Source organism: Astatotilapia calliptera, chromosome 3 (assembly GCF_964374335.1).
Source record: "Astatotilapia calliptera chromosome 3, fAstCal68.1, whole genome shotgun sequence".
NCBI lineage: Eukaryota > Metazoa > Chordata > Actinopteri > Cichliformes > Cichlidae > Astatotilapia > Astatotilapia calliptera.
The window spans coordinates 40,319,225-40,335,989 of NC_137424.1; the positions used below are offsets into that span (position 1 = coordinate 40,319,225).

The 16,765-nt window shown below is 41.6% G+C and overlaps 2 protein-coding genes and 1 long non-coding RNA gene across 4 annotated transcripts; 2 read left to right on the plus strand and 1 right to left on the minus strand.

Annotated features, from left to right (window-relative positions):
- Positions 1–603: 603 nt before the first annotated feature.
- LOC113012437 (E3 ubiquitin-protein ligase RNF182) lies at positions 604–4,671 on the minus strand. Its single transcript, XM_026152656.2, has 2 exons — positions 4,431–4,671; positions 604–2,447 (listed from the first exon to the last, which is right to left on the minus strand). Exon 2 carries the CDS (start codon positions 2,368–2,370, stop codon positions 1,723–1,725), a length of 648 nt encoding a protein of 215 aa, XP_026008441.1. The 5' UTR covers positions 2,371–2,447; positions 4,431–4,671; the 3' UTR covers positions 604–1,722.
- Positions 4,672–6,455: 1,784 nt separating this feature from the next.
- Positions 6,456–7,937, plus strand: LOC113018741 (RING finger protein 227). 2 transcript variants are annotated; one of them, XM_026162072.2, is made up of 2 exons: positions 6,456–7,200; positions 7,609–7,937. In XM_026162072.2, the coding sequence occupies exons 1-2, from the start codon at positions 6,750–6,752 to the stop codon at positions 7,668–7,670; spliced, it is 513 nt and encodes a 170-aa protein (XP_026017857.1). In that variant the 5' UTR covers positions 6,456–6,749; the 3' UTR covers positions 7,671–7,937. The 2 variants fall into 2 exon arrangements, with proteins under 2 accessions (XP_026017857.1, XP_026017858.1); XM_026162073.2 differs by having other exon boundaries at positions 6,651–7,200; positions 7,612–7,937.
- A 273-nt stretch (positions 7,938–8,210) lies between these two features.
- On the plus strand, positions 8,211–10,246 carry LOC113018739 (uncharacterized). Its single transcript, XR_013902299.1, has 3 exons — positions 8,211–8,351; positions 8,485–8,552; positions 10,108–10,246. It is a non-coding gene; the product is annotated as an uncharacterized LOC113018739 (long non-coding RNA).
- The last annotated feature ends 6,519 nt before the right edge of the window (positions 10,247–16,765 follow it).

Below are 16,765 nucleotides of genomic sequence, written 5' to 3' on the forward strand. Positions count from 1 at the left end.
TCACCCAGTCACACACATTCATAAAGTGCTTTTATATGTCCATAAGCACCATTTTCTCTAACATTAACACCACTGCGATGGATGCAAAAGGGTAACGAAGGTTTCAGTACCTTTATATATAAAATAAAGAAATTACCTATTTTGCAAGTGTCTTCATGAATCTGCGTTATTGTGTCTACATTATAATGAATCCAGACCTTTTTGGCCACAAGAACTATCTTTATAGAATTGTGATCTTGAAAATGACATTTTTAATGTCAATGAGACTTTGCATCCGGATAAATAAAAGCTATATAACAGTAACTCTGCCAAAAACTGACTGCAGCTTATTTTAGCCTTTTAGTGACAGGAATGTTCTTTCTGAGTCAAAATGCCATGACATCATTCATGAGAGACATCTTTGACATTTTTTTTTTTTGGGGGGGGGGGGGGGAATTATAGGCCAATAAGTCATTTATAATAGTTTAAAATTTAAAATAACTTTTTGGAAAATATCTAAAATCACTTATTGGTAATTGCTCTGTTTTTTGACCCTCTGATTCGTTGCTGACCCACACCTGAGCCACAGGTACCCTTGAAATGAACTGAAACCTGGACACTGGGTGACAAAAGGCACTAATGGGACAAACTGCATGTTTAATTGGGTGGCAATGTCAAACAGAAGAATACAGTGCTTAGGGTGAGCTTTTTATTAACACAGTGCATATTTCATGTTTCAAATGACCTAAAACTAGAAATTAATAATTAATATCAGCACAATGTTTGTCTAGCCACAGGTTAAAAAGAAACTCATGTGTACTCGTGTTTTTATTCATTGCTAATCATCTTCTTGCCGCTATCTGTCTTCTTGCAGCTATCTGTCCCACCAACCCTCTACATGCCCCCCTTCAGTACTTCATTTTCCTTCCTTTAATAATTACAACTTCACAAAGCATAATACCAACATATTAAGCACAGAGAAATCATATCACTTACCATGAAAGTTATTCTCCATAATGGGGCAGATGTGTTCATCCAAGAAAAACAGTTATAACTGTGTACTGAAGTTTCTGTGTGAGGTACGGTTCAAACTTTTGTATGCTCAATTACGTTTGCTGTAGTTTACATCACAGGTGAGAGAAATGAGTGCACACTGATGAAATAAATACATGTGCGTTCTCAAGTAGATTATTAAAGTTAGGCCACTTTCACTGATTTCCAAACATGTGCACACCCTGCACAAAGTAAAGGACTGATGTAAGGACTGAGGACCTCATTTAATTTATTCTTTGGCAGCAGAGTCAGCCGCTGCAAAATGATATTATCAAACACAATAAGCATGATGAGAACGATTAAAGAAACCTTAGGGTTTGGTTGTTTCCCTATTAACCACTAGGGGGCACGCTTTATCAAGCTATCACTGATTAAAAATCTGTACTTAAGGCATTCAGTAAGGACACATTTAAGGATTGGACTCTAGTGTAGTAGTTTGAATGTGAACGGTCACCAGTTCAAGATCAGGAGGAGACACAAACTCCTTTGGAGTTGTGTCAGGAAGGGTATCCACTGTAACACAAAAAAATTCTACCAAATCCCATATGCAGAGCTGTCTTCTGGAGCAACCCCTTTTGAATAAAGGAGCAGCTCTAATAAGTAAAAACTTAATTTGATTACAGGGTGAATGCTAAGTACACTTAAAAAAGCATGTTAATAGAAAAAGACTGGCAAACAATTTCTGTAACTCTAAAATTTCCTGTTCAGGAAATGTGGCCCAAACACCACCCCGAACACACAAGTGATCACAAACAGCACCCAGAAGATGACAGCCAGGATCTGTACACAAAACAGCGTCTTCCTGCTCTGCTGTATGATCTCCTCTTCGCCCACCAGGCCAGGCGCTGTGCCATAAGGGGTTTCGGGGTGCATCTGCTGCACCCGCAGGCTGACGGTGGGTAAGATGATGAAGCGGGTGTCCCTGTTGCTGTTGCCCTCCATGGAGAGTACCACTCTCTGGGTGACTGTAGCCATCCGCGAGGTCACAGTCATGGGCAGGTGGAAGGCCCCGGGGGGCAGCCTGGACAGGATGCGGGAGTTGCAGGGTAAGGTGAGGGCATCCCCGGTTTCCAGTGGGGTCAGATGGCGGCAGAGAGGGCAAGGAATGGCTTGTGGGCTGTGGGCGTCAGGGGGGCAGAGCTGGATCCTCTGGAGGCACTCAGTGCAAAAAACGTGGAGACACTCCAACATCCGGGGGCATTTGTTGTAGCAGTTGTACTCCTGGTAGCAGATGGGGCATTCCACATCCATGGGTTCCCCTGGACCGGAGCCACGGCTGGGCACGGAAGCAGCAGCGGGATCCCCCTTCTGCGGCACTGGGGCAACATGCCCTGACATGGTGTGGGAGTGGGTGGATGTAGAAGAACTGGCGAGAGGCAAGTCGGGGATGAGTTTTTAGCTAAAGATGTTAAACTCTGTAGAGAGAAAACATGATCAACATAAACTTCATGTCGACTTTCCGTGAGACAGAAACATCAGGATCTGCTCCCCCAAAGATCCTTTGTTTCTTTAACTTTCATGAACAGATTCCACGGCCCATGAGTCATAGCATTCATCCGTTTAACCGCTCACACATCCACCATCCACCACCCCCCTCACTTACTCACAATCACCTTTGCCCTTGAGTGCGTGCTAGATAGCACAGACACACACACACACACAGTCAGAGAAAAATATACAAAATAGTCGGGAAAGGAAGTAATCAGTCACTCTAAGATTTCTCCATTTGTGGGTGTGTGTGTTTGTCAGAGCACGTCGTCTTTTCCCAGCTCAGGCTTGTTCCACTTCAGTCATTCAAAGCAGCTGTTTTTTTTTTTTAAATTAAGAAAACATAAGAAATGTTGGTATCAAAATTACTGTATTTGGAGGCACTTAGGGGAAGCGGTTTGTGTTGCAAACAGATTGCGTGTACCGAGCCAGAAGTCATTATTTATTTACTGAGTGATGTCATACTGAACTCAGGGTGATGTAAGACCCAGCGTTTTTGTTGGGCTGGCTTTTACCGGCTTTCTTCTACTTCATGGAAGTGTAATTTTAAATCAACTAAGTGGATCTCTAACACAAAGACTCTTTTCAAAAGGTGTGTTGAATTGACACAGCAGCCCAGCATTTTAACACCGTGGCTGTGTTAGAGTCAAATAAAATCTTTATGGGAAGAAGACTTTTTGGGAAATGCCCTGCTTTGCTTTCCTGTCATTAGATGTGAAGATTGATAAGGTTGTCTGCAATGAGAAGCTGCTGCCAGAAGTCAAATTCAGGGAAACTGTTATGCTCATTTCCACAGTTTCTGATTCTTGGATTCTACTACAGTAGCTTTGCATAATTTATATTTTAAATAATGCTTTTTTTCTTATACTTAAGTGCAGCCCCGCTGTTCATCCTGTGACAAAAACAACCCATTTTTAGTGCCTCTCTCTTTAAGGCAACTTTCTTGTAATTGGTTGTTTGTAATACACAGAAGGTTTGAACAGCATCTGCTGTAGATAGTTTTTTTTAGACCTGCTGCTTCTTCTTTTGCCCAGTTTCCTCAGATTTTTTGAGGACACACTGCACACCATGCTGAAATATGCAAAGCTTTGGGCTGATAGGTCTTTGAGACTCACTCACAAAAACCACGCCATTTTATGTTTTAAGTTTTCTGTTATGTGTAGACACAAAAACCGTTCATCCCTCGAGTTAGATACGTTTTAGACTTGAGTGGTTCACAGGTGAGTGTTAAGAGGTTAATACAAAACCACTCCTCTGGAAATGGTCAGGCATAAGGACTGGACTGAACATGACCTTTGGAAATTGTGGAGAAATACTGCTCAAGTCAACTTTAAAAATTACAAGAACTCTGGCTCCTTGGTATCAAAATGTAAAGCAATCATGGCACAGTCAAGACTTTCCCACGGCACTGTATATACCATAAAAACGATACAAGGAAATACACAATACTTTACTTTAAGGCGTAAAACCTTTTGGTCAGACACACTGACAGTCTGTAACATTTGTTGATGTCATTTGATCTGTGATTTATGAAAGGAATCAGTAGAATTGTGTAGCTTTACTGGCGCTTTGCTTTTCTATATTTGTGTCTCGCACGGGACAATGACGAGGTAAGCCACACACACTCAGTGGGGGACTGTTGCTTAGCACACCGGGTCCCCTTTGAATCGGTCCATGGCAACCTGAAAGCCTTTCTTCAATAAGTCATCAGCACATTCATGCAATGAGAACAGAAAGTCGACTTTTAGAGCCAAACTAAGCATTTTAGTGAATGAAAGCGACCTGTGGAAGACAGCTATGCATACTTAAGTGAACTCTTTTCTAGGCGAGCGGGCCTGCTGGGACTGTACACAGAGTAACACACAGCGCTCCATCATCACAAACGTAAAAGAGATCAGAGAGTCACTTACCCACTGCGCTCCGCTTCCCACTCATCCAAGGAACCTTTGTTTCCCACCTACAACACCGGCGCCTTCTTCTTCACAGGCACACGCAGTTTCTCTCATGTCGGTACAGATCTGTTCTCGTTACGGTGCACATTAATCAGGCGAGTTTATAATGTCTGAGCTCAGCTGACTGGCAACCTTTTGTTTTCGCTCAGTCTCTCCTGATTTTATCCGTCTGGTCCCCAGTGAGGCACCTGTGTGGCTCGCTGAGCAGTAATTAAACCCTCAGTGATGTAAAGGTAACCAGGACACAAAAGACAGAAAATGACAGATTGGTGTCTCTCGATCATGACTTGCACTACTCCGCTTGCGTATCATGTTATTATGCTTCCACACAGTCAGCATGTTGGGATTTTAAAATAGAAAGTAGGGCTTAGGCTGAAATTATTAAACATCCTTGCAGTTTATACATAGCATACATGCTCAGATTCCTTGATTCATTCAGTGGCCACCTCTCATGCTCTTCAAATGGAGAAACTGATCATCATAGAGGTTTCCTCACATACAGAGAAACTTTGGTATCGGTTTGGAAGGTGTATAGTTTTTACACCTTTGTAATTAATACAGCGATATAAACACGTGAGATGCAGGCTCCATGCAAAGACCATCACTGGTTTTTAATTGACGGCTGGTTCCTTTCTCTTTAGCATTACTGAGATCCTGCTGACCAGCTCAGAAACCTGAAACAGCTCAGGTGGAGAATTTTCACAGTAGACAGTTTAACTTGTGACTTAAGATTTTTCGATATGATTTTCCTAAACTGTTGATCTTAAAGTGTTTTTTCACTCATTTTACACACCCATGTTGATCTAAGTGATCTGACCTACTATTTAGTTTATTGTTATATTACTTGGAAGGTACCTGTTCACTTAGCTTTGCTTACCGGGAATAAAGTGTGTGCTGCTGTTTCCTGCATATGACAAATAAAACTGTAAACTTGTACTGAAGCGTAAACAGCAAGTGAAACCGACATGTAACCCACCTGAGGTCTGTCCCTTGTGTTCGTTGGCGTTGGCGTAGTTTGTTTGTATCACACATGCTGTGTTTAAAGGTTGGTTGTGCAAGATTCAGAAAGCCCTTAAAATTATAGACACACGCCCTACTTCTCAAGTAGGCATGAGCAAACCAGTTAGAGCCCATTTTGCCTTTATATCTGTCTGGTTGTAGATCAGGAGGTAGACCAGGCCTACTATTCAGAAGGCAGGTGGTTCGATCCCTGGCAGCTCCAGTTTACATGGCAGGCGTATGCCTAAATATATCGAGTTGCTGCGATGTGACTGACTAATTGGATATTTGCATCAGTGAGCATCACTCCTGGTTAGGTTTGTTGACTTGAAACATTAGTCGTAACATTTCAGTATAAGTTCTGTGTGTCTGTAGTTAAACAGGTGAAAAGTGGTTCATGTATATACCCATTACAAAAAACCCAAACACCCCTTTTCTAAAAAAAACAAAAACGAAATACTTCACAGGATATGATCCCATTTTCCTTTGAGTATTAAGAAAGAGACCTGGTGCTTTACATAATTATACCCTGTACAGTAAGATCAATGCAGGGGGGAAAAGTGGGAAGGCGTAAAAAGAACAGAGAGAACAAAAGACTCTACAACTCACACAGGAAACACACAAACGGAGAGAACAGGAGAGGTTCTGGCTTTGTGATTTTTGGCCGAGACTGTGGCACAGCGGAAATCACCATGAAAGGAGTTAGGGCTGGATTATCTGATAGGAGGAGTTTTATTTGGGGGATTACTGTGGAGAGGGAAGAGCCGACGTCACCCACGCATATACACACATACACAACTAGATAAGAAGGAAAAGCCTAGTCTGATATGTGAAAGACATTTCTCTGATCTCTGAAGATAACTTCCTGGGACTATTAGAAATGTCTACACAGCTTGACTTGTTGTATCTTGCCCTCCTGCCTGTCATGTACTGCACAGTGATAGAGGAGTGTGTGAGAGACAAGGAGGAATGAAAACAAACTCTGTATGTTTAATGTGGATATTCTGTGTAGATACACACTTGTTACTGTGTTACTGTAGCTGGGTGTGGGTGTCTGTGTGTTTTGGAACCACTTCTCATGGCGTCATTGTCAGCAGTATCGTTACATCACGTGGGGCTTGTGACTCATCGGCCGTGTTTAGTTGGGTCTGAAAGGTTAGGTTTCCGACAGGACGTCCACGCCCCGCCTCTCTCGGTGCAGTTTGAATAAAGCTGAGAGCGACTCGCCTTCTGGTTCATTCAAACTTTAAGGACGAAACGCCAGCATCAGAAAACGACATGTGCGCAGAGGAACTCGAGTGCGGGGTTTGTTACCAGACCTACAACGCGGGTCGGCGGTGTCCCCGGGAGCTCCAGTGCAAGCACAGCTTCTGCGAGAGCTGCCTCTTGGCCCTGTCCAGGCCCCTGGGACCCGGAGATGCGCATCTGGGGGCTGGCAGGTTGATCGTATGCCCGCTGTGCCGACACATCACATCCATCTCCGATCATGGGAAGATCCGAGCCGAGCTGAGGGTGGACGAGAGCGCACTGGAGCGGCTGACGGCTGCGGGACTCCTCAACGAGCCCGACGTGGACGATCAGGTTCAAGGGGACGAGGAGGAAGCGACAGCTCCCGAGACTCCAGCCGAGGAGAGCGAGTCTTCCGCGGGCACAGGAGGCGGGAGACTCCGGCGGTCTTTGAAGAAAGTTTGGCAGGCGATAAACGGCAAGGGCCAGCAGAGAAGAGAAGGTAAGAGAGACCCTGATTGTGGTTTATGATACTTTCACTGGCAGATTTATCCTCGATTAAGTATCAGCGAAACCAGACTGTCAAAATATCATCTAAAAATCTCAAGTTTGTGTCCATTTAGTGATTTTATTCTGAAATCTTAAGGAAAAAAACTTCACATGAATAATCCAACTGCTATAGGAACTAAAAGGAAAATAATAGCCAACTTTTTATTTTAAGTAAATGATTAGTGCTGTAAAGAGATGCAAACTTAGTCACACTATAGTTTGGTTTGATCACACTTTCTTCGGTACCTTTTGTAAGAACTGGCATGTGTATCCATTCAATGACAACATTCTTTAACTTTAGGGAGGTTTCCATTGAATTAAGTTGTTCATTGTTTTCTAATGTGCTCTCTCTTTCTTTCAGAAGACTGTATGACCAGTGAAGACCTGAGGGCCCTCGCCATGATGTCCTGCCACATGTTTTGAGCAGCCCATATGGCCCCAGAGTAATGCAGTATGAGTGACGAATCATCTTAAAATGGACTTGATGGCGATGATGATAAAGCCATGTGGACACTGTGAATGTTTTGATTCCTTGTTTGGCCGCTGTGTAGCCAAATGCGATGCCAAAGCAGCCTTTTCAGCCCCACTTATGTACAGATGCAACTGTTTTGATATTTATTGTTTTTTTTTATTTGTTTTTATGAAAGTATTTAATATTTAAAAAAATAAACACATTTTTAAAAAAACACAGTTTGAAGCTTTCTGTGGATTTTTAGTGATTTGCCTTTTGATAAAAAACAACAAAGTTTGAATTTATTATTGTCATAATTAAAAGCTGATAAGTAAATTGAAGGGGAAATGTACGGCCTTTCAAAGGAAAGAGGAGTGTAGACAAAAAAGGAAAGTTAATGTTTTACATAAAATTCACTGAAGTCAGAAAAACAACAAATAGCCCTTTGCTCATAGCTCCAGGAAGTTGGTCACCTGAGGCCAGGTGAACTGTATTGCCTCCAATCAGACTGACAAGCACCAGCAGAGCTGCAAGATCCCCTACATGGTTCAAGTAAAAGATACCGACTAACGGCGCTGCTGCAGCTTTTACTAGTCGTATAAACCTGGAAAAAAGTTGCTGATCATGTTCAGCAACTTTGCTCCTCACCTGAGGTAAACGGTACACAGTATTTTGTGGGGTTTTTTTGCACATGCAGATAAAACATCTGAAAAGCACTAGCAATTATTTGTGACGACAGTTCAGTTCTATCTATCTACATTTGGGTGTAATTTTTTATCTCTCCAGAGTCCTTGTGTTTGTGCCGATCTGTGCAGCCATCGTGCTGTTTATTGTGTGCCCAGATTCTGCGAGAGGTGAGCCCAAGCATGCTCATCCTAATGGCTGTTGTGGGGTTTTGCTGTGCATGTGTTAGCTGGAGAGTCATAGTATTTATTTCAACAAAGCTGATGGTGTCAATGATGGCAGAACGCACTTTTATCAGGGATGTCACAAACAGTTTCCAGGTCATTTAGATAAGGATCTTATTTTAATAAGATCAATTTGATTCCATTTTTTAAATTTATAAAGTATCAACAACAACTGTCCCCTCAAGTCACTTTAAATTGCAAAAGTAAAAATCCTGCAATAGTAGAGAGAAGATTGTTGGGGTTTTCAGACAGGGGTGGGGGGGCAGCCATCTGGCGTGAGGGAAGAAAATAAACATTTCATCTTCAGTAACAGTAATCTTACATCATATAAGGGAAGATTATGAAATACAAGTGTTACAGTCAGGAATCAGTTTTTAATCTAAGATGCCAGAGAATTTTGCATGACTCACAAGTCACAGGACCATGGTGCAGACTGCCAAGTTCATCCACTTTCTGAAGCTGAGCGCCCTCTAAAGACTAACTTTCTTCTGACTTGATTCCTCTTGCAAACAGAAGGGTTGAATAGCAGATGATAGCATAGCAGCAGATGATCTCACCGGCACAAACTCTATAAACGCCAAACAATTTAATTTGAATCGGTGGATTTAGCTAATGTTTATTTATTAAATATAGTGGCGCAAACATGATTCATTTAATAATTATGAAAAAACATTTGCAGTAACAAGACTGCTTAGCTTCCCATCTTTAATTCTGCGGTGTTGTGTTCAGTGTTTCAGTTCTGTTGTGTTTAGATTGTTCTTCCTGTGGATGTTTGACTGTTTCCAGAGCAAAGATTTTAACAGGTCACCGTGACTTAGACTCCTCTAGAAAATAATAACTTGCTGTAAGTGTCGTAGTTAAGATGTCAGTTAAATCAAATTGGTTCTATATAAAACTAAGGTTATATAAAATGTATTCAGTTTAATATCCTGTGAAGCTCTCATTTTTGGTACATGGGGTGAAAAGTTTGCATAACACTGTTCTTTTTATTACATTTTTAAATATAAGTAAACAAACGAAAGCAAAAAAAGAAACTATGTCAAAGAGATGAGATGCTGCTTTTCCAGATTCACAACCTCTGAGATTTCCACATAGAAATGTAGTGATGATCCTTGCCAATCCACTTCACCATGGCTTTCCTTGCTAGCATTAAAAGAGAGGGTAGGATATCATCAGCATACAATAAAACTTTGTTGTTTCGTACCAGTTGTAATTCCTTGAATATCTGGGTGTTTGCCTGAAATTTTAACAGTGTAATGAGGGGGGAAAGCTTGAAACTGAGAATCGACAGCAGCCTGAAACCAGAGCTTCCAAAGGGATTACTTGTAGATACAATGTCGTCATTATGTGAAACTTTGGCAATCATGTAGGTCATCAGACCTCTTTCAAGAAGACATAACACGGGCTTTAAACCTGCTAGAGTTGTCAGTCATCCAATTGCCAGGCTATATGATATGTAAAATATTTTAGTTTATAATTTTCTATCTGTTTTCACTTTCAGCCAGTTACACAGCAACTCAGAAGCACAATGGAGCGACGTACAACGCCTGGAGACAACTTTACACTCCGTATAGGCAACATCGTCCCGCCTCTACTGGTCTGCTGTCAACAGAAACTGGACTTCACACTGGAACTGATGACGAAACTAAGACGCGTGGAAATTATAGAGGGACTCCGTCAATCATTGATCAGCAATCAAAACCTTTACAGGTTACACAAGGTATTTACAGTGACGGTCAAAACAGCCCAGCAAGCAGGCAGTCTCGAGTGAGAATAATAAAAGTGCAGAGAGGCCATAGAACAGATGGAGCGAGGCCGGCAAGCAGCTTTTTAACTAGCAGATCCTCTCCCCAGCACGGAGGGCAAAGCGCAGAGAGATGGAGGTCCAAAGGGAATGACCCCACGCTCACTCAGAAAGAAGCCCTAATTGGAAATTTTCATGATTCCCAGTCAATGATTATTAGAAAACCACCTACAGAAAAAGCTGGCAGTCACCAAAGCTTGAGTTTTTCAAAAATTTGGGACCTGAAATATATTCCAAAACCTTACAGCAGAGGACAAGTTGCAAAGACTGATTCTTCAAGGACGGATGAAGATAAATCTCCTGGAAACCCATTTTCTTTTTCTCTTTCTTCATCCCAGACGAGTGGTTATTGGGAAACACCAAGGGGGCGTTACAGTGACTATAAAGAGACAAATGAATCTCCAGCAGTTGGGGCACAGAGTACATGGAGAGGGAGTCAATCAAGCAATTTTCTCAGCTCTACAAGTCATCTGGCTCCTCACGCAACATCAATCAGCAATGGCGCAAACACCCCCATTATTAACACAAACCCAAGCGCAGAAAAACTGACATCATCCATCACAGATTCCCCCCATGGGCGAGACTCAATGAGCAACGGTCAGACACAAAGACACAAAAAGATGCAAGCGTATCTTTTCAAGGGCCCTGAGACCTCAGTTAATAGAGTTGTGGGAGATGGACGAGAGGCTTTAAGTGGACAAAGCAATGCTTTCATTACATCAGATAATCAAAGGCCCTCTGATGTACCTGCTGCCAGCAGATTTGGATCCAGGTATTATAACACAAAAGATACAACCAAGCAAATTACTTCCAATCTGCCATATCATCATACTAGTGCGGCTCAGAATGATGAACAGATGCTCAAAGATTTAAAAAGACCCATCTCCAGCTTAGTTCTTCCTCCTCACATCACAGAACAATCTTCCGATCTCCATCTTGCTCCAGTAAAAACGAAGAATATGGCAAGTTTTTCCCCTTCACCTCACATTTATTCCACACACGGGTATGCCACCAGAAGTGAGGAACCTCTTTCAGTCAGCAAAGTCAATGCAACTACAAGAGATTTGGTGCCAATCCAAAAACCAGGAGGGGGCACACAAAGTATCTTTGGCTTCAAAGAGTTTAAAAATCCTGTGTGGCAAGCTGTAAAGAAGCCACGCGCTCTCACCTTTAAAGAACAGCCAAACTCCAAACAGCACAGCTTTGAGAACATGAAACATTATAAGTTTAAAATGTCAAATTTTTACCCTGCTCTGCTCCAAAGGTACAGTTTTGGCCAAAGAGGAGGATCTGCTATTACTACAACACCACCGGTAATGTTGGAGAAAAACCCTGTAGTTTATTCTTCACCTTCACCCAGCACCTTAATCCCAGTCACAACACCCACGCTGTTTGTATCAGGGTTTATGCAAGTAATGACACCTAAACGTGACCCTAGTGTGGACAGAAACCTCAACTACAGACAATTCAGAACCTACAAAATAACAAAAGCTCCAAAAAGATCCGACTCTCGACCACTCGAGGGAGCCAAACCTTCAGTTCAAGGACCGGACAAATCTGCCAGACTCCAGCAGGATCTTGATGGTATTAAAGTCGGACGTCGACAGACCTCAGAACCGAGAAGCTTCAAAATTTCCAATCAAACTGAGCCAGGCAGCAGCAATACATCAACATGGACTCCAAAGGAGTTGAGCAGTGTTGACCTTAAACCATATTTAAAGACAGCAGAGGATTCTGTATTAGTCTTACCTGGTAAAAACAGCAGCAGACCCTACACTTTCCGGAGATTCAAGTCCTTAAAAAACACGACAGCACAGGCTCGCAACAAAATATGGTGGCAACACCCGATGCAAGATCCAGCATCAGCATCTTACATAGTCTCCTCCGCTCATTTGAGGTCAGCGGGGCGCCTCACTTTTGCATCAAAGCAAAAATCAGAGCTAAGGACACCCAACCAAAGCAAACCTGCTGAGATGAAGGCAACCCTGCTCCACACCTCCACCAGCCGCTCCGTGAGAGCCAAACACGCGAAGGCAAGACACAGAAACAGCAAAAAGCTCGGCGATTCTACATTCACCAATCACACTGTGGCCATAGTCAGGCTGCCCAAGCGCCCCGCCGAAGTTAAAGCCGTCACTTACACCGATGTTCTTGGAAGTGCTTCGTTCAGTGGTGTCATGGAAACAACAGAATCTCCTGACAGGCCAACTGATATGGATCATTTTCCAAACGTGACAGCTACGACCGAGCAAAAGAAAGCGATGAACCGTTCGAATTTAAACTCTGATGATGATGATGAGTACAGTGGAAAAACATGACCAAGAACTCTGAGGAAAATACTGATAATGAGATGGGAGATTTCAGCGGCACAGAGAAAAACAAGGCGGATAAAAGCGAAAAAGCCGATTATGAATGGAAAAAAACAGATTTTTTTTCCAGATAATGAGGAAAGCGGTGGCTCTGAAGTTTTATCAAGTGTAGTAGGAAGTCAGGCATTTACAAAAGATTTGCTAGAGATGGAGTACCTACGAACTTCTACTGAAAATGTTTCCTTTAAGTCAGTGAACCTGCCTCACCCAGATAAAAAAAACAATAAAAATGCTGGAACAGTTCCAATAAAAGCTGGAAAAGTACACATGACAGTGTTTTTGTGCCAACAAACATTTCTAAACAACATGACTGAGCTGATGGATATACTATTACAAGGGCTGAGCTATAAATGGCTGATTAAACCGTGTTTACATTCAAGGGTACTTTTGTTAGTGAAGTTTATAGCTCCTGATACCAGCTTTAAACAGTGACAGTCTGTTTCCTTTTGTTTACATTCTTCGCGCCTGCTGAAGATTTAAACTGGATTTATGCGTGCAACGGGCTGATCGGTCTTCTCACCTTGGAAATGGAGCATAAAGAGCCAATTGACTAAAATGTGCAGATGTTTAAATGCTAGATTTGTGATGAGCAGCTGTGCAAATCTTTGTCTGCTGGCAGAAAGAGCATCGTTGAGATGAGCAGTTCTGTTTCTTGTCTGTATATCTGCTGTGATGCTCCTCTGTATGTGCTGCACCATACAAATTAAAAGGCTCATAATTTACTTTTGTTTGTTTTGTTATAATTTATTGTTTTAGGTTATAAGTACCCAGCAACAAAGAGGACTAACTGGACAGTGATCTGCAGAGTTTTAAGGATAAACACTATAAAGACCCTTAATAGTAATGTAACTGTAATAGTAGATGTAATATTAGGACGATAACAGAAAATACCCTTAATTTAGCTTCAAAAATGTGAAATATGCACCGTCATTGCAACCAGAAACTGTCTTCCCTCTGAAAACACCTCAGTGTCTAATTACATAAAAGGTCTCTGTAGTTTGGTGAAATTATGAGATCTCATGAGAATATTTCAAACATCTGTCCTCACCTTTTCATGTAGTGAGGAGGTGGTATTGAGCATCCTGGTAATTTTTATAATTAGGCTAGCATTTCCAATACTTTAAAAGCCTGGGACTTTACTAAAGTTGCAAAAAGCAAGGCCTAGGAAACGTGAAAGATTAAGTAGCCTTCATAGTTGAAGCTAACAAAGTATTCTTTGTTTCTAAATATAACCAATTAGCTTTTCTTCCTAGGCTAAGTAAGCCCAGTGCCAGCTAACAAAGTAGGTTTTGTGGCTAAACCTGACTTGTAGGCTCAAAGACTAATGTGTAAGATGTTCCCATACACACCCACTTTGTTAGCTTTAGGAACAAGAACCGCTTAGCCAAAGAACAAAAGCTAATGGGTCAGGTTTAGCTAACAAAAGCACAATTTGACCAATTAGTCTTAAACCTAAAACCAGTTAGCTTTGATACTTAATGCTAACAAAGCAGGTTTAAGTATAAAGCTAGAAATACCTTTTGGCTTAAAATGTTCTAAATAGTATTTTAGCTCCTCCAGCAAAGGATGGATGAGCTGCAAATAATGATCACGTAATGTATCAAGCTCACATTTGTCTTTTACAAGAACTTTTGTTTTTTCCACTGCATAACCTCCATGCACACTACTTACAACTTCACCATAGTTCTTGCTCCTGATGTACTGAAAAACATTCAGTTCAAACCATTCAGCAAAGTCTAACAAAAGACTCTTCATGATGATACATTTTACACAAAATGACGAAGAAATACCAAATGATGAGGTAGTTTGAAATATTGCATTGCTATCCATGTTACCACTTGGATCCTGCAGTGGTTGGCACAATTTTCCCAAGGGGCCACATGGGGGACTGTTGTGGATGACCCAACCAATAAGCTAAACTTCTGCTCAATATGAATTTAATCTCTGTATTATAAACAGTTACTGATCATAGTAATTGCTACAATCAGGCCCTAATGGTGGCTCTTTGGGAAAATGTTTTGCCCACCCCTGTTAAATGTTCATGATCATAGATGGAGTGATCCTATTGGTTGACCCCCACATCAGGAAGCTGTGGTTTTGGCCTTCCTATTACTGTTATGCTAACATCAGTAACATGATCAGTGAAATTACATATTTTCATGCTTTTTATGGCCATGATTACCACTGACCATGCACTCATAATCCTCCGGAACTCAAACACATTCATTTAGACTTGAATGAGATTCATTTGTCCTGAATATGAATGTTCGTGAACCTCCCTGACTTCTCAGTGGATTGCAATTTTCACTAGCTTGTCCAATACAGTCAGCCAAGAAAAGACAAGAAAACTAATCACTTTCTTTGTGCACTTCACACATTACCAATAACCTGTGAATTGTGACGGCATGTGACCCATTACATTTCTGCCTGGTTACTAAAGCTTATAAAGCCATCTTTGTGCCTACAGTTAAACTGATAGGTGTAGTGCATGAGGTGCAGGAGTTTAGCACTCACCCAGATCCCACTGGATTGCAGTATGCTGATGTTGCAATATTTATTATCCACATTATGAATGATGCCAAAAGCATGTTGCTCTAGTTTAAATAATAAAGAAAAAAATAGTCTGTTCAGAAAAGCTCTGTAGTCTGTTCCTGGTATTACTGATGTATAATTTCCTGTCTAGATATTTAAATGAACTGAATGGCTTTAACATATTTTCCTAATGCTGCATCAGCTCTCCTGCGTTTCTGTTCTTTGTTTCAGTATTGTTTAAACCAGTAATTTGTGATGACTAGCAGAGTGCTTTACTGGAATTCTGGATGATGTGGAAAACTCAGCGTGCTGGGAATGTATGATAACGCAGCCTTTTCACTGAATTACTCCAGCTCTGACCGAGAAGACGTGAAATGTGGCTTTTTGAGCGTTGGTTTTGAGTCGTTTGGCAAATGATTTGCGTTCTATAATGTCAAATAGAAAGAGGGAAAACAGAGCAAGGTCATTGTTGAGGCTTTTTATAAATGGATTGTATTCCTTGTGTCCTCATTTCCATGCAGGCAGTGGCTGTTCAGCGTGCTGACACAGATTTTCCATCTCCTGTTTTTGAGCTTACATTCACGCTTTCAGCATGCCGGTCTCTGAGATGGAAAACTTGATCCTCCTTTGCCCAAGTGGGGCTTCTTTGAACTCCATCAACCGATCTCATAAGTTTACACAGAGTAATTCATTAAAACGCTCCATTATTTACCCTATTTGTCTCGAATTAAACCGTAAAGGGAATGCAGATGTAGTACACATTTAGTTAGTTTCAATCACAAGGATGTAGTCATCACTCTGTTGCTACTCTTCTGTGTCTTGTCAGTTTTAGCTGAATTTACGGATAGCACACATTGAGTGACCTGATCTGGTTTTGCAGCAAGAGCACAGATGTTCCACTAGATGGCGTGGCTCATCCACTGTATTATCTAATGTGATAAAGTCAAGAGGCTTTGCACTTCTCATCCTGGGGGTCTGCTGTTGGCCCACTACATGACTTTTAAGTAAAATGAATTCACAAAGATCAATTTTCTATCATCATTGCAACAGATAGTAATCATTTTAAATCCATTCCTTTCCTTTATCGATCAGACAATCAAGCGTTCAGTTTTCGGGGATGCTGTGCCGACACTAAACCCAGATCACAGCTCCTCACAAGTCCATTCACACCTGACCCTTCACCTTCTCTCAGTACTCCACTTAAATTCCAGTTCTACACTTGTCCTCCATCTACACCCTGGAAGAGGCCCCAAAGCCATGAGAAAGTGGGAGGGTTTTTTTTTATTTGGAGGGGACCTGCCAGTCAAAGTTAAACACATTGTATATTGGATTAACACCCCCCTCCAACTCTCTACCAATACCCGTGGAAAGTGGGACTGTCCACTTTCCCATAGAGCTGAGAGGTATTAAGGTGATATGATGTTTGATGTTATGAGGTTTCCATGTGCTGGCAT